Source organism: Lagenorhynchus albirostris, chromosome 2 (assembly GCF_949774975.1).
Source record: "Lagenorhynchus albirostris chromosome 2, mLagAlb1.1, whole genome shotgun sequence".
Taxonomy (NCBI): domain Eukaryota; kingdom Metazoa; phylum Chordata; class Mammalia; order Artiodactyla; family Delphinidae; genus Lagenorhynchus; species Lagenorhynchus albirostris.
In genome coordinates this window covers 111,901,910-111,926,678 of record NC_083096.1, presented here as the reverse complement: position 1 = coordinate 111,926,678, position 24,769 = coordinate 111,901,910, and the positions used below count along the sequence as shown (strand labels likewise).

The 24,769-nt window shown below is 43.2% G+C and overlaps 1 protein-coding gene across 1 annotated transcript in view; it reads right to left on the bottom strand.

The window, feature by feature from the left end:
* MCOLN2 (mucolipin TRP cation channel 2) overlaps positions 1-24,006 on the bottom strand; it is a 45,688-nt gene extending 21,682 nt beyond the window's left edge. The window contains exons 1-7 of the mRNA XM_060142511.1: positions 23,847-24,006; positions 16,754-16,927; positions 14,842-14,995; positions 7,637-7,721; positions 7,436-7,532; positions 5,559-5,658; positions 508-620 (exon numbers count right to left, since the gene is read on the bottom strand). Coding sequence (XP_059998494.1) covers positions 508-620; positions 5,559-5,658; positions 7,436-7,532; positions 7,637-7,721; positions 14,842-14,995; positions 16,754-16,927; positions 23,847-23,999 — 876 coding nt within the window. The 5' untranslated portion in view covers positions 24,000-24,006. The remainder of the gene's footprint in view (positions 1-507; positions 621-5,558; positions 5,659-7,435; positions 7,533-7,636; positions 7,722-14,841; positions 14,996-16,753; positions 16,928-23,846) is intronic.
* Positions 24,007-24,769: the final 763 nt, after the last annotated feature.

The window sequence follows — 24,769 nt, the reverse complement described above, 5'->3', positions numbered from 1 at the left end:
CATTCACAAGAGCCCTAAAGGGTAAAAAGGTAAAATGAAACTCAGGGAAGAATTTTTAAACTAGTTTAAATAATAGAATAAAGTCTTTTATGCTTCATTAGAACCCATTTACCATGCCTCTCTGTCAGAATGAACTCTGATTTGAAGACAAAAGATGAAACCCACCCATGTTATTACTCTGTTCTTAAGATCACTCCTGAATTTAAAAGGGTCTCATTTATTCTGGAAGCATTCAAAAGCTTGACCATTCACCACTGTGCATCTGTGCTTATTAGCTCAGGCTTAAGCAGTTATGATCGTCTGATCCCACCTGACGTGCCGGGAGCTTTGACTCACTCTCTACACTCCAGGTTGATAATGCCTCGTAGCGGGACCGTCACTCAAAGGAATCCAGTTCATTCAAGGGCCCCAGAAAGGGCAGGATGACCCAATGTCAAGGCCCCACTGTTTGGACAAACTGCAGAGGGAGGTCAGGAAGGGAGGGAGGAAATTCCGACACACACTTACCTTTCGTAACCTTAGACCCAGAACAATGGATCTTGTGCACAGAATAAGAGATGCCAAGCAAATCACAATGACAAATGCATCGAACACCAGGACATACTGAGTATTTTTCTGAACTGAGAAACGAAAACAGAATTCAAATGTCAAACACACCTTACTTGGGAATAATTTAGAAACAAGATGGCAGCTGGAAAATAAGATCAAATGATAAACGTTTCAGCATCAGAAACAAATCACACTGCACTCATTCAGAGGTTCACAAACAAGGTAATCATTCCCTGATGTCGAGGTATACATTTAAAAACATATAAATTCTTAAGAGATGTACTAAAGTGTATTCATAAATATTTACGATAGAGTGGAATTCAGTAGAAGGTGGTCCATTTGGGCTCCATTCAAAAGAGGCAAAACTACTGACATACTCTGAGTTCTTTCACATAAAAACAAACATCAAGTTCTCCATTAATGGGGGAACACACGTTTTAAAGTCCCACCACTCAGAATCCCCATTTCTGCTTCTCAACCTTACTCTGTACTTTCCCAGCAAAGAGTGCCCATTCAATACGCTTTTTCTGCATGTGGGAAAAATCACTTCTCAGAGTGAAAGTAAGGAGAGTAGTAATCAGATTTTTGCCTTGGAACACAGTAACACAGGGAAGGTACTGGAAGAAGATGAAACTGTAACCTTCGCTTCTCTCAGACTTCATGGTATTGTCCCAAATCCCAACCACGGCTCTCCCCTGCCCGGCCCCCGCTCACCCGCTGTGGTCTCATCAGCTGCCACCTGCTGCTTTCTCCCGGCCCCCAGCTTCCCCACCCTGAGGCCACTCTCTTCCTCCTTCCCTGCTCCTACCGGGCGCTGGAGCTCTCTCCCTCCCTCTCTCCTCTCTCTCTCTTTCTTGCCTCAGGGACTTCACACATGCTGATCCCTCTGCCTGGAACAGCACCCTCCCCATCACACATGGGGATTATTCAGCCTTGGGTTTCAGACTGAGTATCTTCCTCCCCAGAACAGCACAGGACAATTCTCTAAATTCCCATCCCCATCAGCCCTCCCCCCAATGCCCTATCGTAGCCCTGTCCATAAGTATACACACCTACATCTCCATTTACTCCCCTCTGCTTGATGGTCACTGAACTTATAGTTGTGTTTTCAAAGACAGCACAGCAAGGAGCACAGAGACAGTGTGAAATGAAAAAGGACACAGTCTCTGGAGCCTGAGACCGGGGTCTGAATCTCCAGCCTGCACTCAGAAGCTGTGGAGCCTTGGGGAAGTTGCCTCAGTTTCCTCATCCAAAAAATGGGTAGAATGAAAAGAATACCTATATTATAGGGCTGTCGTGAGGGTTAAATAAGTTCACACATGAAAGCACTTGGAGCAGCCCCATGCACACAAGAACAGCAAACTCGGTGGTTATCATATCATTCAATGTCCATCTCCTCCCGGACATGATTGGCTCTGGGAGGCAGGGACCGGGTGTGTTTTATTCAGCATGACAGTGCCTGTGCTTATGTGTGTCCCCATAATGCTTCAGTACGCTTACAGGTAAGTGCAGAGACCCCAGCAGAGCACAGGAAGACCACTGAATAATCTAAGTCAGAACTCGTGAAGGTCTGAGCGAAGTTAGAGGCAGAGAAGGCACACAAAGATGAGGCACAAAGTGGCGAAAGATGAAGAAGAGAGACTCGACCTGGTCTTTAATGGGACTTAGGGAGTAAGGAAGGACTGACCAAGAATGACTCCTTTCTGTCTGGGGTCAACTGAGCTCAGTCTGGACATTCATGACAAGAGCGGACAACTTGGTGGCAGCTGAAACCATGGGTGTGGACACAGCCAGTCAGAGAGATGACAGCAGAATGCACACTAGGAAGGATGGGAAGGCGGGGGAATTAGGAGAGGAGATGCACTCAGGAACCAGATGGCGAAAGGCCAGGGGAGAAGGAAGCAGCGCTGGGGACAGGCAACCTTCAGGAGAGTCTAAAGTCAGGGTGTTCCACAGTGACACCTCTGCAGAGAAGGCATTTAAGAGAAAGATGGGAGTGTGTCCACGGATTTAGAAATAACAGCGGCACGGGTGTCTGAGGGCAGCTCATCCTAACCCTAAGTGGGTTAGGAGCATGACCAGCAAGGAAATGTAATTCACTGAGCGAGTTATTTAGCCTTGCTAAGCTTCAGATGCCTCGGGTACCAAAGGGGAGCATAGCTGTACCAGCTTCACGCGCTGTCAGGAAATCAGGTCAAACAATCCCTGTTGAGTGCTTGTCAGTGCCTCGTACGGAGCACTTACCTCCACCTTTGGCCATTTTATCCTTCACAAGTTTAAGTTATCTGGAGATACCATCTAATGGGTAGGTAAGAAAACAACCTGACCAAAACCCAAGACCATTTTTGGGGGGAGGAGCCATGGAATGAGGCAGAGGGAAGAGGGGCAGTTCTTGGGAAGATGGGACCGCAATCTTAAAAAAATGCAAGAACAGCCTCGAGTACCTTCCTTTCTGACCTATAACTAGAACAAAATTTCTGAGATTACTTGAATTGGGCCTTATTTACAGATGGGAAAACTGAGGCCCAGAACTAGGAAGATAAACCGTCCCTCTAACAGGGAAATCAGTATTGTATTGTTTCAATTTGATTTATTGAGAAGACTAGTTTGATGTGGCTACAAAAAGTATCTTATAAACATCATAATTGCTTTCTTCTTCTACTGAAATTATGTTATTCTCACAGGAACAGTTCCTAAACCTGGGTTTGTATAACACTAGTCCAGAGAGATGCCTCTGGAAATGTGGTTAAGAAAATCCTACCCCACCCAGTCCTTCCAGGGGCCTGAGAAGTCCCACACACACCACCACTGCCGCCTGTGTGACCCTAACCAGGGCTTCCCACACTTACTAAACCCCATTTCCCTGGGACATACGTTTACATCACCCATCAGTGGGGAGTCCTGTCCGTCAGTACCTACCTCCTCCAGCTCCCATGCCCAAATGGCTACATTTATAAAATCAAGTTAATGTGAAGATTAGTGGCACACTGGGCATGGGTATTAGAAGTCAGAAAAGGCAACTTCAAGTTTGTATGTAAAAATGCGCACTCCCTTATATTTCAGCTTGAGATAACATAGATAATGACAAGAAGGAGAGAGAAGCTTCAAGGTAAGCACATGGATGTGAATACACCTCAGAATGTTTTGCAAACAGCACAAGGATCCCACCAGCTGTCACCCTTGCCTTTGTTCTACTTCCCCAGAGCCAGGGCAATCAATCCATCAGACAGCTTCCTATACAAGAAAAAAAAAATCCATTTCCTAAGCTGGTTTCCAAACTTCAGCTTTTTAAGACTTGTCACATCATCTTAAATTTGTGCTCTCCTAGTGATGGCGCAGCCCTGGGAGAAGCATATATTAAATGTCAGTGCTTCTAGCTGTGAGATTGTGTTTCTCCTCACTGGCCACAGGAGGGAGCCAGAGCGCCTCTCTTCTGAGCAAAGGCGAGGACAGCTCCCCAATATTATAAGGACGCCCGTGGAGAGGAAGGAAACCTTGTCCTGGCAAACGTGTTTGACTGACTAACTTATTTGGTCAAACGACTATACCAAACCACATTTCCTATTTGACAAGGGTTAGCTTTTATCACATAAAATGGCTGCAGCCTACACTCGGACTTGGAAGACACGTGTCTGACTTGCGAGTTTCTGCTGGGGAGAGTGTGTCTGCTTTGGAAGAATAGCCACTTTTAAACAGAAACTAAAACTGTGTACTCTGATGAGAGGCTGGAGTCAGCTAATGGGACTAAAGAGACAAAACTTCAGGGGGCTTCCCTGGTGGTGCAGTGGTTGAGAGTCCGCCTGCCGATGCAGGGGACACAGGTTCGTGCCCCGGTCAGGGAAAATCCCACATGCCGCGGAGCGGCTGGGCCCGTGAGCCATGGCCGCTGAGCCTGCGCGTCCGGAGCCTGTGCTCCGCAACGGGAGAGGCCACAACAGTGAGAGGCCCGCGTACCGCAAAAAAAAAAAAAAAAAAAAAACAGACAGAAGCCAAAACTTCAAAATCATCAGGACATATTAGGCAACCGAAAAGCAACAGGCCACAAATAGAGTCTAATTTAAAACTAATATAAAATAGTTAGGAATCCCAGGTATTTTACATTTTATTTTGTTCTGATAATCTGGTCAAAGGCAGGTTCAGTTAAACAAAACTTGTAAATGAAACAAAACTTGTAAATGAAAGAATACTGATCACCCATCATTAACATCATCCCAACCCCCGCAGTGAGAATGGGGTCTGAGGAGCCCACTTTAGTCTGTGGATCAGGAGGTATTTCCTGAGTAATGACTGAGTAAATGACCCAGGTTTGTCCAGGCTGCTCTCTGGGCTCTGAAGGCCTTGATCCCACTCCACTGTCACAGGCTCAGATCAAATCATACCTTCTCCAAGAAGCATTGCTGGACTCTGTGTCTCACTCTGTCCCCATCAAAACGAACCTTTGCTTTCTTGATGCTCATATCTTCTGTGCCTCCACCACTTACTCCTAGTCAGGACACGCTAGAGATTTTATAAGCATGCCAGTGCCCCTCACTCACGAAGGCGTTTTCTTTCTTTTCCAGAGCGCCTACAAATACTGTGTGCCAACTGTTGTTCTCAGCGCTCTGCTTTACATACTCATTTAATACTCAACTTGCTGGAAGGTAAGTACTATTATTACCTTCATTTTGCGGAGAAGGACCCTGAGACAGAGAGGTTAAGCCATGTGTCCAAGATCACAGGTACAGGAAACAGAACCAAAGCTCGAACCCAGGTAGTCTGGCTCCAGAAACTGCTCTTAACCGCTGGGCCACACGACCTCTCCTACAAGGTCTGTAATCAACATTTGCTGAACTGAACAAAAATGCAAAGCTTTGGGGTATGCTTAACAGAAGCGAATGCTCAAAATGTGGTTTTTTGGAGCCCTTTATTCTTATCATCATCCAAATAAACCATTTATAGACCCCAAATCCTAAAATGAAGTGATAAAAATCTTCCATAATCCACCATGGGCAAGCATATAACATACTTACTAGATCCGGAGATGTTCAAGTCTTTACATTCCTCGATGTTAGCGTCACTGTCAAAGTAGATTTTGATTTTGCCACTGTGAGCTTTATTGTCAAAGATAATCTGGAGATACAAATTGAGGAAGAGGTTACGGCCCAGCAGAAAGTATGACTGGTTAGATCAGTTCTGCTTAAATATCAATGGCATCCAGATAGCGTGCCGATCCAAAGAGAGTTAGACTGATGAAAATGTCCTCATCCCATGATTCCTCCACAACTTCCTATTATTAATGAAAAAATGTGGTCCAAAGGGGGAATGCATGAAATTCTACTAAAAGCACATTTGGATTCAGAGAAATTCTAAAGCAAAACAGCCAACCAGTCCAAAGAACAAACATGAGACTTCACCACCAATTTTTGACAAGAGAACACAAAGACCTCATTTATTACACTGAATGGAATTTACAAGCATTTGCCTTAATTTAGTCCTTTGGGTATGAAACTCTAGATGTTCACTAGGCTAGAAATTATTTTTCTATTTGCTTCAAACACTATATATATGTTTTCAGAAGTGCTACATGGGCTTTCAGAAGTGGCAAAGATTGCTCCAGGGTTATGGGTTGAAGTTAAGATTTCCAAATGCCCTCAATCTTCCACATTATGTTTCAAGCATTTAAAGTTTATAAGTGAAATATGCAGCGTATTTTAGGGGCTTTCCTGGGGGAAAATGAGGCCTTGAATGCCAGGGCTAGTGAAGTTTGGTCCTAGCTCATAGGTATAGAAATGAGGTCTGTATAGCTTAATTCTCGAATCTCTGGGTTGGTCATAACGATATTCTTATATTACACTGAGAATGTGTAATGTGCACGTGGCTTGTGCTCAAAGATGTTCAGGCACCTGTGGGTTTAACCATAGATCACATACACGTTCAGCTCTCCAAGCTTTGCCTTGCCTTGGATTTAATAACGCGTTTTGTAATGTGTGGGTCACCCCAGGGAGATTAATCATGCTACTCTCTGGGGGAGACATTCTTCCTTACTACATGTCACAATTTATAATTAATTTTTTTGTTGACTTGTTTTTCTATCTCTTCCACTAGGCTGTAAGCTTCCTGAGGGCCATGGTACCTCTAGAGCATGGCAACTTGCCTGCTGCCTCGTAGGGACTCACTGAGCATTCAGTGATTGTTGTTGAATGAAGCATGCTTCTGAATTGCTAAAACAACAGCTACATATAACGTCCAACTGAGCATTCAGTTCTGCCCATCAAGAAACTTGAAAGAAGGAAGGGAGGGAGAGAAGAAGGGAGTAAGGGAGGGAGGGAGGGAGGGACGGAGGAAGGAAGGGAGGGAGGGAGGGAGGAAGGAAGGGAGGAAAGGAGGAAGGGAGGAAGGAAGGGAGAGAGGGAGGGAGGGAGGAAGGAAGGAAGGGAGGGAGGGAGGGAGGAAGTCCATGGCACATGCCTGCCCCTCCCAAAATAAAAGCTGCAGCAATTGATCCTTTGCAGATTAGCCTTCAGACCAAGGGGGCACTTTCTGCCTTGAGGTTTGAAAACATTTGCTACAACATTTGCAAAGACCTTCCTTCGAAGGTGGGAAAAACGTTATAGGCACTTAAAACACAGGTCATAAGCTATTTTTAAAAATGTATTCGGAGAGTAGGAAGTCAAAGTCCACTTTGAAAACTCTTCTCAACCCCAAAATCTAGTTTTAAAAAGTTGGAATGGGCTTGTATCATTTTTAGAAGTCACGGCCTCTGGACCAACGATGCTATAAAGTGGCATTAAAACTGTTTTAAACACAACTGCATCAAACACATCTATAGGCAGAGGTGCTTTGCACTCTGCACCTACAAAAGGAGTAGAGAAAAATGATAAAATGGCTTAGTAAAATAGACACTTGCCGTATTCTGAAAGATGTAACAGTCTGGTAGCTCTCGGGAATGAATCGTCTGCAGGTCAATGCCTTTGAGATGAAAGGAGATTTCAACTTGCAAGAGGCTGAAGAGAAAATATTACAAGGTATAAATTGCCACAGTCTTCCTCCCCTACTCTCCTTTCCCCATCTGCGTCTCCTGGGCAATGAGACTCGAAAGCATATTTACCGATAAAATGCCAGTCTGAAGAATGATGAGTTCTTCCAGTCCTGAGGGTTCTTGGAGAGGGTCTGGAGGTCTAGGTGAATGCAGTCTAGGGCCATGAAAAAACCACAGTGACTGTCAGGCAAGAATCAGATGCTAAAACCAGTGGGCTGAAGTGTGATGAGAGCAGAGGACTCAACAAGTTCCAAAGCATCTCTCCACAGAATACTTATTAATCACAACAGGGAGACCAGTAACTTTACAGTGGGGAACCTGGCAGATCCCACCCTAGCCACGTGATCAAAGTTAACATCACCAGGATTGAGATAAAGAGACATCATGTGCCTCCTGAAATAACGTACCATTTGTGTGGTATTTCTGCCCCAAATGCGTAACCTCAATCTAGGCACAAAGAAACAGGAAAACTAGGGGCTTCCCTGGTGGCGCAGTGGTTAAGAATCCGCCTACCAATATAGGCGACACAGGTTCGACCCCTGGTCTGGGAAGATCCCACATGCCATGAAGCAACTAAGCCCGTGCGCCACAACTACTGAAGCCCGCATGCCTAGAGCCCGTACTCCGCAGAAAAGAGAAGCCACGGCAATGAGAAGCCCGCGCACCGCAACGAAGAGTAGTCCCCGCTCGCCGCCAACTAGAGAAAGCCCACGTGCAGCAACGAAGACCCAGCACAGCCAAAAATAAGTAAGTTAATTAAAAAAAAAAAAAAAAAAACACACACAACAGGGCTTCCCTGGTGGCGCGGTGGTTGGGAGTCCGCCTGCCGATGCAGGGGACGCAGGTTCGTGCCCCGGTCCGGGAAGATCCCACATGCCGCGGAGCGGCTGGGCGCGTGCGCCATGACCGCTGAGCCTGCGCGTCCGGAGCCTGCGCGTCCGGAGCCGGTGCTCCGAAACGGGAGGGGCCTCATCAGTGAGAGGCCCGCGTACAACAAAAAACAGGAAAACTCAAGGGAGGGACATTCTACTCTTTAAAAATGTCAAGGTCATTTAAAAAAAAAAAAGCCAAGAACTCAATTTTTCTCCAGATTATAGGAGACTAAAGATACATGACAACTAAATGCAATATGTGATCCTGGACCAGGCAGGTTAGGCATGGCTTTTGCTGTAGATAATGTTAGGGCAGTTGATGAAATATGAATAGGGTCTGTAGATTATAGTATCACGTCCACGTTAACTCATGCTTTTGAGCACTGTTCGGTGGTTATGAGGAGCACGTTCTTGTTTGGGGAGATGCACACAAGTATTTAGAGGTAGGGGCCTTGTGTCTGCACCTTCGTCTCATAGATTTCAGGAGAAATTTTTTTATGTAGGAAGAATGATAAAGCAAATGTGGTAAAATGTTAGCATTTGGGAAAGTTAGACGAAAGCCATACAAGGACATCTTTGTGCTAGTTGGCAACTTTTCTGTTTAGTCCGATACTTTTCCAAAAAAAAAAAATAAGAGAAAGAAAGGAACTTAGATTGTACTCAAATAAAAATAAATTATGAGCTGTAAACTATAAAAGAATGATTCCAAGAGCCGCACATAAAAATTAGTCTCATTATTGTGTAGCCTAACACTTTGGCAGGAAACCGAGGAGGTCTGGAGACAATGAACACCTTTCATGGTCAACGCCCTTCAAGGTCACTCAGCCCTGATGCCAGAAGTGGTGTGAACCAGCCTGGCTGACTCTCACCTGGGCTGCTGCTGCCCCCTTTGTGCTGCCTCAAGAATGGAAAAGTCAGGGCCTCCTGCAGTGCCTGACACTCAGTAGGTGCTTGAGAACCCGGGTAGGCCCTATGGCTTGTTCTCTGAGAATCTTCTCTCACAATTTGACTCTTTATTTGCTTATCTATCTCCTCAACTAGAATAAGGTGCTTGAGAGCAAGGGCACGACTGCTGTGGCCGTTGAACACCCATTGCCTAGTATATAGGACACTCAAAATATGGAGGACACACTTACATTTTATGACAATCAGGTATCCTGGGCCAAAAACAAGGACACGGAGCTGAATGGACAGCTCAACAGCCACAATGTTTAAGAAAGGCAGGTGTCAGAGGGGGTGCCTCCCTGTGTTTGGCAAATGGACCATGAGTATCAAGAAACAATTCAATGTTGGTTTTCCTGACTGGGCCTTGATTGATACAGTGAGGGCAGTTGATCAAAAGAAGCTTTTTTTATAGGAAACTAAAGATAGAATGATACAGATAGCAAAAACATACAGGGACTTACTCTCTGCCAGGCACTGTGCTCGGGGCTTTATAGGTTCTCTCATTTAATGCATCATCCTGTTTAACCCCCCGAAGCAACCTTGTGAGACATACACTATTGTTGCCATTTTACAGATGGACAAACCGAGGCACAGAGAGGCCAAGAAACTTCCTCAAGGTCACACACCTAGCTGGTGGCCAACCAGAATTTTTTTTTTTTTTTTTTTTTTGCAGTACGCGGGCCTCTCACTGTTGTGGCCTCTCCCGTTGCGGAGCACAGGCTCCGGACACGCAGGCTCAGCGGCCATGGCTCACAGGCCTAGCTGCTCCGCAGCATGTGGGATCTTCCCGGACCGGGGCACGAACCCATGTCCCCTGCATTAGCAGGCGGACTCTCAACCACTGTGCCACCAGGAAGAAGCCCCTAACCAACCAGAATTTAAATCCACATGTGCTCAGTTCCAGAGCCTGAGCTCTTCACCAGTACATTGATGAGGCTGACCTCTGAGCACCTATTTCGGAAACTCAAAAGGCCCAGGCTCCCTACCTGACTCATTCACTTATTCAGTAAATATTTACTGAAAGCTTTCAGGGGCCAGGCATTGTGCCAGGCACTGAAGGTAGAGCGATGAACGAGACAGAACGAGGTCTGTATGGAGCTCACACTGTAGTGGGGGAGATAAACCAAGAGTGAAAAAATATACACAGGACAATTTCACGGTGTGCACAGTACTGCCAAGACACAGTGAAGTGATGGAGGGTGGGGAGGCCCTACCTGAGGAGAACTGTTGGGAAGGGCTCTGAGGCACTGGGGCTGTTTAAACCGACACCTGAGGGAGGAAGGAGACCCAGCTGAGCACAGATCCAGGGGGAGCGCTCCGGGCAGGACAAAAGTAAGCACTAAGTCCCAGGCAAGAAAGAGCCTGACTTGTTCAACAAACAGCAAGGAGGCAGAACCAGGGAAGCGGGGGCTTGGAGAGACAGGCGGGTGGCCGGTCCTACAGAGACTTGTGGGTTTTATTCTAAAAAGATGGGAAGCCACTCGTGGTTTTTAGCCCAGGGAATGAGATGTCCCAATTTAGCCAATTTTTTAAAAAATATCATTCTGGTTGCTGAGGGGCAGGGCAGGGGGTGGAGACCAGTCCAAGCAAGAGCGGCAGCGGCTTGGACTACAGAGGTGGCAATGGAAATGGAGAAACCAACACATTCAAGTTTGGGGCTTGAGCAACTGGGAGTATGATGGCATGATGTGAAAATGTTGGTTTCGTTTTCCGAGATGGGCAAGAGTAGAAAGAAACAGGTTGAGCCAGGGGTAGGGGGTGGAGGAGGCTTGAGATGTTCTGTTTTGGACACAGCAGGTTTGAAATCCCTATTAGAGTCACAGAGGGGGTTGTCAAGTGGTTTGTCAAGCAGCCGGCTGAATGGAGGAGGAGTCTGGAACTCAGGGAGGAACGGAGCTCAGAGATGCGAATTTGGGTGCAGAGAGAGGGAGGCGACTTCGCAGAGCTGAAAGGGGTGGGCCCTGGTGCTGTGGGAGGCCTTTGGCCGCAGCCTCGCCTCTGCAGCACCGGGCTGACGGGGAAGCCTGCTGGAGGTGCTGTGTGCGGAGGTTTGCAGATGTGTGGCAGTGTGAGCGTGTTCTGCTCTGGCCCGTTTCTCCAGGAGGTATCAGCAGCTGGGGCACCAGGGCTCGGCCACAGAGGACCCTGGTGACGGCTGGCAGGATCCAGGTGAGAAAGAAGGGAGAGGCAAGTGCCCGAACCGCTTCTGTAAGGGAGTGATACTGATGGACAGAGGTGTCCAAGCTGGTACAGGGGGCACTGAAGGCCGATGGTGATGGACAGTATAAAATGTGTGAAGCTGGTAAAAGAGAGAGAGGTCTGTGCGAAGTCAAAGACCGCAGCTGCAGAGTACTGAACCGGCACTTCCCAAGCTTCATGTGCGTATATGTCATTCAGGGATCTCGTTAAGATGCAAATTTGGATTCTGCAGGTCTAGGGGGGGCCTGGAGATTCTGCATGTTTCACAAGCTCCTGGGTGATGCCCATGTTACCGAGTTTAGAGTAGCAAAGACCCACGGTCACTAAATCGCTGCATGACCTTGGCCTAGTCACCAAGCTTGACTGAACATCAGTTTCCTCAACTTTAAAGTGAAGGCCAAACTGAGGCTATTTAAGGCCCTTCTACCTTCAACATTCTTATTCTAAAGTAAAGGAAAAGGAAAAAATAATATTTAAATTAAACTTATCTGGGCAAATGACTGTATTCTGAAAGAAGGAGGAATTTGTTAAAAATCTGTGTGCCCGATACTGTCCTAGGTCTTCTTCTCCTGTATTTCATTCATTCTAAGACATGAATTCACTTCGCTGTACAGTATAAACGAACACAATATGGTAAAGCAACTATACGCCAATAAAAATTTTTTTTTAAATGAAAAAAGACATTAAGTTTTTTCACTTTCAAATGTTTATAAAACAGGTGCGTTTTTTAAAAATTGATGACGGATTCAGAGAAATAGGACAGCACATGTTAGTTAATGTTACACTATCTGTAAAATTTGCCTTATAAAAGTCTATTTGATTATTCAGATTCTGTCATTGTAATAGGAGAACGACACTTTAGCTACATACACATTCAGAACTCTCTGGAGTCTGCCATATCTCATGCTACAGTCATTGCTAATGAGGCCGCCAAGCACTTGGTGGCAGCAAAACCTAAGAACTGAGATTTTTTTTTTAAAGCATGGCAAAAGCCCCGAGTAAAACATCAAACTTCAAACAGAACAAACTGATATTGGAGTAGCAGCCTCATCACTCAAATGAATCTCATTTACAAGGCAGAACACTCCAGCGAATGAAATAACAACCCTCTCAGAGACAAAGGGAGGGTGGATTCAATATGTTCTTAAAATGGCAGGTAAAATGATGAAATGGTCATAATGTTTCATGCTAAGAATACGTGGAAAGAAGATAAGAAATTCAAAATCTGCATTATAGAAAGTGAAACACTGTAGTAGAATGATATCCATCTAAATGTTGTAAAAAAAAATTTTTTTTAACAGGATTCATTACAGTACCCCCAGTGAAGCTGAACTGTAAAGCTATAGGTCTAGAGGCAGGGACAGAGGGATAGGCCCTCAGCATGAATTAGGGGAAACCCTTAGCTTGAACTGTACAATCAATCGTGCAGCTAAACATAAACCCACCAGGAAAGCAGCACACAGGCAGATCTCTGCGCTGAGAGATCTGAAGGATGCTTCTCTTAATCATAAAGATACCACAAAATTCATAAATAGGTAATCTAGAACAGTTTCTGCTAATTCACCTATTTAAACTATAATGCCACACCAATGAAGACAAACTCAATCCCTATTTATACCGTCTGCAGGCTTCCTCCAATGTGTCCAAGACAAGAAAGTCTAAAATCCAGTATCAAGCATTTTTAAGATTATTTTTTACACCTTTTGAATAGATACATCAAAAAGTTCTCTTTGATAAGTTATATTTAATTTAATAAGTCAAAAAATATAATTAGCTTGCTTCAACAGTCTCTCTTAAAATAAAGTCAAATTAATAGTCAACTTCTCTCCATTTGGTTAAAAATATTCCATATGATGGAAAGGAAATGACCGAGGACACCACTGTCCAATGGTCAGGGAATAAATCCTGCTTTCTGCTCTGTCTCGCCTAGCCACTGATACTGACTTTGGCCACATTTCTTTAATCAATTTTCCAAGAAAAATCAGTTGAGGGAAACAACATATGAATCACTGGAAAATAGTCGTATGATTCATCCAATTAAGGCTCACATTTTTAAGGGGACAAGTGGCCATGGCTCATTTGGAGCAGAGGGTCACTGCACAAGCTTTCAGCTCCACCTCTCAGTACTCCCAGTTACAGGAACTGCCCACGGCGGGGAGCACAGCTGACAGCGCAGGAGAAACATGAAGGGTGAAACTGGATCAGCCCCTGCAGACTGACTACCACACAGATCTCAGGATAGCAGAGCCTGCAGGGCAATAAGATAAGGGACATTTCAAGGCTGCTGGCCACAGAACCAAGCTACTGATGGGTCTCTGGAAGCAACCTGGGGACCCTGACAAGTGCTAGCTTATGGGCTGTTTCTTTTAGAGTCAAGAGGGTAGGACACATTTACTCATGAAAAGATTCTAAACAGGTAGCCTGTGGGAAATGAATTAGAACCTTTACTTCACAGGGATGTTCTTCTATTGTATTACCAAGGCACCTTAAAATCGGGTTATAGGAAATATGGTCAAATGAACTCTGGAGCTCTCTTTTTAATAAAACCACTCCAAATTTACACTGCTACTAGGACCCGGATTTCTGACCTGTTAGCTGCTTGAGGAGCCATGACTGGTTAATCTCTGCAACCCCAGTTCATAAAACAGGGAGTGCTTTAGGCGTGATAACTGTACACCAAAGGTTTGTTGAATGAAAGACAAAACCTCCCGAGCCTCAGGTCAGATACTTTGCATTTATATATGGAATGCTTTTAAATTCTTAACAGAATGTCACAAAACAATTCCACTTGATTAGATGTTAACTTTTTGCCAATCTCCAAACAGAGAAAATGACTTATTAATCACAATTCACCTCTGAAGAGCATTAATATATTTAACAAATGATAAAAGCAAGAGGACCCAGCATTTTCACTCACATTATTTCATTTAACAAATACAGTCTCATTTTTTTTCAAAAAGCCTAATCCCCCCCTCACGGAGGGAAAAAATTAAACAAACAGGAAACACCTGTGCATTTACCCCCCAAAACCAAAAATCTTGAGTTGCACCAAAGAGATGCACAAATGTTCCTGGTCCTGTCACAGCAGACCCATAGTTTCCTGAGCCAAAGCTCTTTGCAGGCAAACGTTAAAGCCTCAGATAGGTCAGCCGTCACAAAGGCAAAGTTGTTTCATTTGGGCTGCCGGCGCACGAGGGTGTTTTTTGCTCTTACCACAGAAGATGATAAAGAAATATAATGAAATTATCACTGTATTACCTATTTCAATGTCGCTGTCAATATTTAGCGTCTCATTAGAAGGAAACATGGTCCCTTTCTTGTAATGCTGCTTACAGACTTTTAATCCAATTCTGTTGTCTTCATTTTTTCCATAACCAAGGGTCCCCAGAGATAAATTCCTTAGCCGATGAAACTATTAAAAATAGTTAAATAAAGACATTTATGAGCTTAACAAGTTTCATCAGAAGTTACAGCACATGGAATATACTTTTAGCTATTTTTTATTGTTTGTCTCATATCCCTCAGTAGAACTCCCCAATGTAAAACATCACAAGGTAATTTTCTTGGGTTGAGCAGAAACACACGGCGTCACAGAACTCGAAACTAAAGTGCAGCCAGAGGCTCCCACCTACTCAGAGCCAAAGTCAAGGTCCTGCCTATCTCTCTGAACTCCCAGCCCACTACTGGCCACTGGCTCCACCCCGCCACCTCCAAAGCCACACTGACCTCCAGGCAGTTCTGGAGCTCTCTAGGCACACTCCTGCCTAGGGCCTTTGCTGTTCCCTCCGCCTAGAAGCCCAGGTATCTATCTGCAAGGTTCACGTCTTCAGACCTTGACTCAAATATTACCGCCTCCATGAGGCCTTTCCTTACCACCCAAAGAAAACTGCAAACATCCATCTCCAGTGCACAGGCACCACCAGGCAGTCCAGTCTCCTCCCTTGCTTTATTCCAGTTATCATTTTCAACATACCTCTGAGGACCCAAGCCATCCACACCCACCGCTTACATTAACACAGCTTTACCATCTGCCTATCTGTACTACCAGGGCTTTACTGGCCCCTATCTTCATTAATATGAATTTATTATTCCAGGAAACTTTTGCCCAGGAACATAAAAATTGCAAGTAAGTGTATTATTTACTTCAGGAACAGCCCAAAACCTCATTTAAATAGATGATCATTTTGAAGATGTAGTCTAATAACTCCCAAGACTCTCTGAACATCCCCCACCAAAACCCTCATCTTGTTATGCCCACCAATCCTAAACTATTATAGGATGATCTTTACTCAGTTCTTATCCAGCTCCCCTCACATTGAAAGACATGCCTTAAACCAGACTTCAAAATCTATAGCCAGACTTTGCACTCTACAACCTATAGAGAATGGTCAAGGGACCATCTCTGCTACCACTGTTAGCAGTGAGCTCAGTCTTGCTTCCCAACATGCGTTTTTTTGTTTGTTTGTTTGTTTGTTTGTTTTGGTGGTGTTTTCAAGGAGTCAGCATTCTGTACTATATTTTTCACTTCTTTTCATCTGTCTGGCTCTCCCCTCTAGAATTAAGCTCTATAAGGACAGGAGTTTTGTCTGTTTTATTCATGCTATATCCCCAATGTCTAGAACAGTACCTGGTACATACTCGGTACCCAAATATTTACTGAATGAGTAAATGAATGAATGAATGAATAAGAAAGAATAAGAATTTCTCTCCTTTAAATATTTCCTTCAGGCCTACCAATCTGGTTTCTCAATACTACCTAGACACAAATATTATCATATCCTACTCCATATTCTTAAAGTTCAGCTAGGCTTATTAATGCTAAGACATCAAAATTGAGATGCTAGAATCTTAGATTTGGTCTCTCATTCATCAAACCTTCTGAGATTATAAAGCTACTTTTAGCTATTTGGCTATTTGATCTGCGGTAATCTCCCAATAGTAGCGGGTGGGAAGGGATAAATACAAACATAAATCTTAAAGAAAAACTTAAAATAGGCAAAATCTATTGTGTGGAAATGTAGCTACGGAAAAAGCAATAAACTTTTGGCAGACTATGCAAAACTTAAATCAGAATATGTTAATATATGTATAATTTTTTTCTTTGCTAAGACAGCAAGGTCAAGGATCAACATATTCTCAAAGTATAGGTAAGTCACAACAAAATACTTGCCTGACTAATAGCAAAAAAGATGCTCTCATAGGTGTCCTCTTGAGTATATACACTGCAACTGTATTCATCTTCATCTACACCGGAATATCCTTTCAAAAACAAGTGCTTAAAAGCAACAGTGTTTTCTTCTTTGAAAGCAACCACCAGCTGGTTACTTAAACCAAAACGAACAAGCTAGGAAAGAAAATCAAACAGAAGTATATGAATTTTACCATTTACCAGGGGAGGCGAATGCCTTCTTATTATCATGAATCCTCACCTATAAACATCAGCCAGAAAAATCTCACTGCTTTGGTTTTTACTAATCATATCAATGTCAAAATACAGGAACTCTTTCCCCCCAGAAATAACCTCACCAAGCTAAATCAGCAATTCAAAATAGCATAAAATTAGAAGAAATGAGCACTCCCAGCGACTAACAACCTTACTGGCCTTTAATGATGGAGAAGGAGAAGAGGAAGGAGGAATCCAAGTCAGTTATGTCTGAATCCATTTTCCTTTTTCTTTTTTTATAGTTCTGCTATTTTTTTCTTTTCAAAAAAATTTATTTGAACATAGTTGATTTACAATGTTGCGATAGCTTCAGACGTATGGCAAAGTGATTCAATTTTATATATATATATATATATATATATATTCTTTTTTATATTCTCTTCCATTATGGGTTATTACAAGATATTGAGTACAGTTCCCTGTGCTATACAGTAGGTCCTGGTTGGTTATCTAATTTGAATCTATTTTTCTTATACTTGCATTTCAAATTTATTGTTTTCAAAACTGATGGACATTTGAGCCTTGAACAATGCGGGGATTAATTCAAGTATAATTTATAGTCCGACCTGCGAATTCGAGGATTCAACCAACCGTGGATCGTGGGTCATGTAGCATTGTAGTATTTACTACGGAAATACATCCTCGTATAAGTGAACCTGTATGGTTCCAACCTGCTATGTTCAAGGGTCAACTGTGCTTAGTAAACCACTAATTCATGTGCTTGACTGCTATTGGACAGTTAACTCTAAATGATTTCACATTTAGAAATTGTAAGTATTTTAAAAAATCATAACAATGTTTTGCACGTGGCTTTTGAAGAACATTTTTGAAAAGTGGCCTGTATAGTACTTCCTCCAGCTAAGAGGTAATTGCCGTCAAAGGAATTCAATTCCTCTAGCTCTGCAAGAACTCGTATGAGATTTACACCTAAGAGTTCCTGTCTCCAAGATCTACAGCATCAAAGCACCACAAAGGATAACAGGGGTCACTCCTCCTCCATGATGTCGACCCAAACACTGTCACCACGCACCCACCTTCTTGTGATAAAACTCCTACTTATTCCTCCTTATACTGTATCACAGTACAGGGTTAGATGCCAAGGGCTCTCTTCACCAGGAGTGAATGTATTCTTTCTGCCCTTAAGTTTTCTTCTTGGAATCCAACAAGTAGGGAAAATTAGCAGGCACTAAACGTTTACCCCCCAAACCCAGGAAATTCCATACACAAACAGCCTCTCTCTCCACTCACACTCAAACTCACACTCTGTCACATACTCTTTCGCACTCACTCTCACACACTCTCTCACACGTACACCCTCACATGTGCTCTGCTGCTCTCGCTCTCTCTCCTTCTCACATCAACACACATACAGACACACACATGCCATGGCAGAAGTCAAACCTTTATAAACCCTGTCCCACACACCCTTCCCCATCTACCCACTTTATCTGCTCATCTGCTTTATAAGACAATGAGAGTCCAGAAAACTTAACCCAAACCTTCACCATGCTAAGTCACCAAAACAATTTGGGACTCTGCTATCATGTGTGAAACCAGCAAGTTCAACAAGATGACCTTGACATTTGTGTTACCTGCTGTCACTCCATGGTTCAACTACCAGACCTCTCAGATGAAACAAATGTTAATTTGCACCTGCAAACTTACATAATTTTTTTAGTGATTTGTATTTTTTTTTAATTTATTTCATTTATTTTTATTTTTGGCTGGGTTGGGTCTTCGTTGCTGCATGCGGGCTCTGTCTAGTTGTGGCGAGCGGGGGATACTCTTCGTTGTGGTGTGCAGCCTTCTCATTGCAATGGCTTCTCTTGTTGAGGAGCACGGGCTCTAGAGCGCAGGCTCAGTAGTTGTGGCACACGGGCTTAGCTGCTCCGCGGCATGTGGGATCTTCCCGGACCAGGGATCAAACCCTTGTCCCCTGCATTGGCAGGCGGATTCTTAACCACTGCATCACCAGGGAAGTCCCTGTATTTTTTTTATCTTTTAAATTTTGCCCGACTTTTTAAAAAGGCTAAATAATTTAAAATAGTTACCACTTTTCAGCAATTATCACACTCCAGGCACTGTACTAACTGCTTTACACGCACCATCTCCCTTACTAACACAACAATCTTATGAAAATGTTAATACTGTTAACCCCACTTTACATATGTGGAAACTGAGATTCAGTCTCATTACACTGCCCAAGACGCCTAACTAGAATGAAAGCCAGGCCTAAATCCAAAGTCATTTTTATTATGTGACAGGAGTTCCATCTGCTGAAAAATCTGACTTCAGGACTCCTGTTAAAGAATTTAGGTGCCAGCTTTCCAGACCTGCAACTATTGTTTGAGAATGTACGTAGATGACACTCTTTAGCATCTGAACCTCACCAGATCACATTCCTCAAATACCAAGTCAAAGGACTGAGCCATTGCTTAACCCAGCTATTCTAAGGAAAATATCAGATAAGAAGTCCCACAACATCCAACCTGTGCTCAAAGCTAAGTAACCAAAGGCTAAAGATTCCTTCAAGCATGTGATGTCTATCAATGGTGCCTGTAGGAACTTCCAGAAAAGGAAAGGTCACGTTGCTTTCCAAAAGCTAAAAAAGTAAACCAGGGAAACAATACACACATGATTGTTCGGGAGTTTTATTAAATACTGACATACAAATGAAAAAAAAACTGGTACACACACATGAATCAAGTTCTTCAGTCGAAGTTTACTGAGTGCTTATTCTGTGCCAAGCGGGGATACAAAGCAGACAAGGTTGACGCTGCATAGTGCTGAATAACAGCTCTTACGTCCTGAGTGCCAGGCACTGTGCCTAAAATTTATAACTTTTATGTCTCACTTAATTTCCCAATACCCTCTGAGGGAGATATTATATTAGACTCCACAAGGACAGGGATTTTTCTTTTCTTTTTTCCACTACTTTGGGCTCAGGAACTGGAATAGTGGCCATCACAATGTCAGAGTCAAATACGGAATCTGTCCATCCCATTTTATACACCTGCAACCTGAAGTCAGATACTTTATCCAGGTTGAAACAGAAAAGTGTGAGAGCGGGGATCCAAACCAGGTTTGTTTGACTCACCTGTTCTCTTGACCACATGGCCTACAACCTCTCAAACTGAAATGCTGCCAACTTAACTCTAGAAGTGGGGAATATTAGAGCCACTCTTCCCACGCTCCTAGCTAAGCTAAAGAAACCCAAAAAGTGAATGGGGAGTGAATAACTCGACCAAGACAGCAGCATTCAATTTGCTGCTATTTTAAGCTACCACCTTATGTAGACTCAAAGCTCATTACCTCCATTTTGGGAATGAGAGAACATGGAGGTATAATCTCTGCTTGGAACCACCCCCATCTGGCATCAAGAACAGGAAATGTTCTCCGTCCTGTTGTTCACAGAACAAGCAAAGACCCACATGTATGGCCCCAAATCAGGTCAGGGGTAGGATTTTCCAAGCAACTCTCAGCAGAGGAGAGAAACCCTGGAGGGGGAGATCATGAGGTCCCCTTCCTGCGATGGCAGAACGAAACACCCCCTACAGAGCAAGAGTGAAGAGATGATGGAGGATTGGTCAAATAATTTCATTTTTTAAAAGGGGCCGACAGGGGCTTCCCTGGTGGCGCAGTGGTTGAGAGTCCGCCTGCCGATGCAGGGAACACAGGTTCGTGCCCCGGTCAGGGAAAATCCCACATGCCGCGGAGCGGCTGGGCCCGTGAGCCATGGCCGCTGAGCCTGCGCATCCGGAGCCTGTGCTCCGCAACAGGAGAGGCCACAACAGTGAGAGGCCCGCGTACCGCAAAAAAAAAAAAAGAAAGGAAGGAGGGAGAGAAACGGTTCCCTGGTAGACACAGGAGGAGGATTCTAGCTTAAGGAATAGCGTCCAAAAAAAAAAAAAGGGGGGGGTGACAGAAAAGTGCATTCTAGCCCCACTAACTAGATCTTAAGATTTGCTGAGGTTATAAGAGAGAAAAATAATTACACATTAAGTGCAGTCTGGCAAAGATTGTGAATTTAAGACCTGATTATGAAATCAATGGAGGAGAAAATATTCTGTACCAGGTAAAAACAAGATACCACTCTAATAATATACAAAGAATATGGGAGAGAAAGAGCAGATCTAGCAAAAGAATGTAGACACCTCTCTCAAGATTATAAATCACTGCAGAACGCAGGGTAGGAATGTCTAAAAAAAAAAGTTTCCTTCCCATCCACCATGATAAAACAGAACCCATCCCATTAGACTTGAGGATGGAGTGCTAAAAGCGACAGAAAAAGAGGAGGAGGGAAAAGTGGGATTTGAAGGAAAGAAAGATATTTGAGAAATCTGTTCCAATTACATATCACCCAAGTAGCAAAACTTATTAGAAGGACCCTACAGGGGAACACAAGTTTAATCCACCACAATTTTGTTAGGGGAGGCCGGGTACAGTTACACAAAAAAGTAAATGATCGATTCCCAGAAATATTCTATTAAAAGTGAAATCAGTGATGTGGCCAGCAAGGGGTACTGGTGAACCCAGAAAAAAACTACACGTTGAGTGATCAGGCAAGACTTGCAGGGGAGGTGGACTTCAAATAGCACCTGCATGATGAGGGAGAAAAAGAATCCCTCTGGACTTGGAGAGACAACAGGGCAGGGATGAGAATCACTGGGTGGGTCCATCTGTCTGGGATGTGGGGAGGAAACAGGAGTTGAAAAGCTGCTGGAAAGGCAAGTTGAAGGAGACTGTGGAAATCTGTGAATTTCAGGCCACAGAGTCAAAATTTTGTTCTGTGGAAAATAGGGCTCTACAGAAGTTTCTGAGCAGGAGAGACACAATACAAGCATTCTAAGAAAAAATTAATCTGACGTGTATTGAATGGACTGGTGCATATGGAGATAAAAAAGGTAGGCCTAAGATGAATTCCAGAAGCAGCCTAGTTAACTTATGTGTATTCCTCGAGTGCAAACTCTGAAGATCAACATCTAGAAAGAAACAGTATTTGAATAAGAGTGCAGACTCTGGAGCCAGACTGCCAGAGCTCAGATCCCGGCTCTGCCACTTCCTGGCTGAATGGCCATAGGCAAATTACTCAGCTCTTTTTGGTTCAGTTTCCTCATCCATACAGAGCGGGTAAAAACTGAACCTACCTCATGGATTCCAGTGAGGATGGAATGAGCTAACACACATGAAGCACTTACTGTGCCTGGCACATGGAATGGCTAGGCTACATGTGAGCTGTCAGCAGTGGTAACATTCACAGCTTATACTCCCAAGACAATGCAGAGCATATGAGGTGCTTCAGACACATTTTTAATTAACTAACAATGTAAGAGTTTGTGCTAGAGAGGAGATAGTGAATATGGCAAAACATAAAGAGATACAGTTTTGAAGGAAGACTCCATGGGATTTAGTAGTTAGCAGGACAAAAAAGGTAAGTCAAAGAGGGTGATGGTATTTAATGCCTAGGTAAGTTACAATTTTAATAACATTAATAGATCAAAAACTTGAAATGACAGCTGGTTTGGCAAGAGAAGTAATTGGGGAAAAATTAAAATTAACCAAATAGCAAAAGGGGACATTATTTCTCCTTCTTCCAAACAATACTAGCAATGCACCTACTTTGTAGGCAGGTTGCCAAAATTAAAACTTCAAAACCAAGAATTAAAATGAAAACAATTTTCAAAGAAAATAGGGCTTCCCTGGTGGCGCAGTGGTTGAGAGTCCGCCTGCCGCTGCAGGGGACACGGGTTCGTGCCCCGGTCCAGGAAGATCCCACGTGCTGCAGAGCGGCTGGGCCCATGAGCCACGGAGGCCCGCGTACCGCAAAGAAAAAAAAAAAAAAAAGAAAATATCTAAGCATATACATTTAACACTGGCCCTGCCTCTCATCTTTGTCTCGTTGGAAGTAACTTGTTTACCCTAAAACGTGATGAGCTGGTACAGCATGTCATGCAGTGACAAGACCTCTTTTTGAACACAGGATAAAGATGCAACTTCAGTTATGGCAGGAGCCGCCTCTCTCATTTCTAAAACTGTAAGGAAGTGATTTTTAGAAAGGTATTTACTTTTGTGTTCCAGAAATCACATCTTTACAAACAGTTGTTACACTGATGACAGAATAATTATTTTCCCATGGAGCCTAATATCCCAAATTAGTACTGTTTTTAAAAGGTCGCATGTTTCAAATATAGTTACCTACAGAGAAGCCTCCCTAAAACTGGTTCAGTAGCACAGGCCCAAAAACTAGATGACAACTGATAATAAAGTGCTTAACAATATGACTTTAAGCAAAAGGTCCCAGTGTAGTCTTTAGACACTCCTTATAGTGCCTGGGAAAGGGGATGGGGCGTAGGTAAGTTGGGGGAGTATTTACTGAAGCACTTAGCTACTGATGAAAAGAAAACTTAGCATTCCATAAATCCAAAATCAAAACAGTCCAAAATGCAGATTTCCAAAGTATATTTATATAAGATGTATTTCAATAAAGATAAAGATTTCAAGAACACAGATCACTTTGGACGGGGCAGCCTTCACGAGCCCTGTGCCTCATTCAGATATAGAAACCCCACACCCCCTTCAGATCTAGTATTATCTATATTTACAGAACCTGTGAGAGATGACCTCAGAGTCCCTCATTAAAACAAAGTCGGCATCTAAACTGAACTTCGACCTACCGCCTGCCCTCCAGAATCAATATAATTTTACAGGTTTATGAACATGAGTGTGGCCTTTTCAGGACAAAAGTCAAGTGGCAGAACATGGGAAAACAGTTTCATCCTGGGGTAAGAAAAAGAACAAATGAACTGATAATATAATTTACCTGTGTGGTGACCATGACTATCTTCAAAATCTGCAAACCCATTTTCCACGGAATCTGTTGTCTGGCTCGGAATTTTTCACAAGGGTTCATGAAGTAAAACTTCAGGTCTTCTCTCAGACATTCTTCTGTCACCTCAGAATCAAGATGAGCCATTGCATCTCTGCCAAAGAAGATTAATTTTTAAATACACAAAAGAGCCTGTCCATCAGAAAGCTCCTGATTAATACTTTCCATTCACATGCTTTACCCATTCTTACAAGCAAAACTCTCTCCAGCCAGTGAAGTCCTTTTCACTTTAGAAATCTGAAAATGATTTAGGACCTTCTATCACCTGCCTTTACATATAGCTACCCATCTTGTTCCAAGTGGCCATTACCAAAATTATAAAAATAGGATTTTATTTGCAAGACTTGTCAATTCCTACATCCTAACAGATAGCATTCACTTGTCACTGGAGTATTAACAAAAACTAGGTGGGATACTTTTGTGATATGCTAGGTGTGAAATCACAGAAATTTAGTACAGAGTAATGGAATTCAATTGTTACGGAAATAGAGAATCTCTGTTCTATAAATCTCTGTTCTATAATCCTTGAAAGAAGGATTATGTCTCTTTTTTTTTGCATGATATATCAGTGATTATAAGATCCCAAATTATAAATATCTTTAAAGTTAAAATAGCATCTCTCTATTTATGCCCAATCATATAATTGTGTCATCCTATATATTAGCAAAATTTTGCTTTTACTATTTCAAGGACTCTGGACTCAGAAATGGGCACATGACTCAAGCTAGGCCAAAAAGAACCAATGAAATGTGGTCACAAGACTGTAATTATAACCAATGGAAGAGATGGGGTCTTTCCACCAAGTAGTCCCCAAAATGGGGTGTGCAAAACAATCCACTAGGAGAATAGAAAATGTT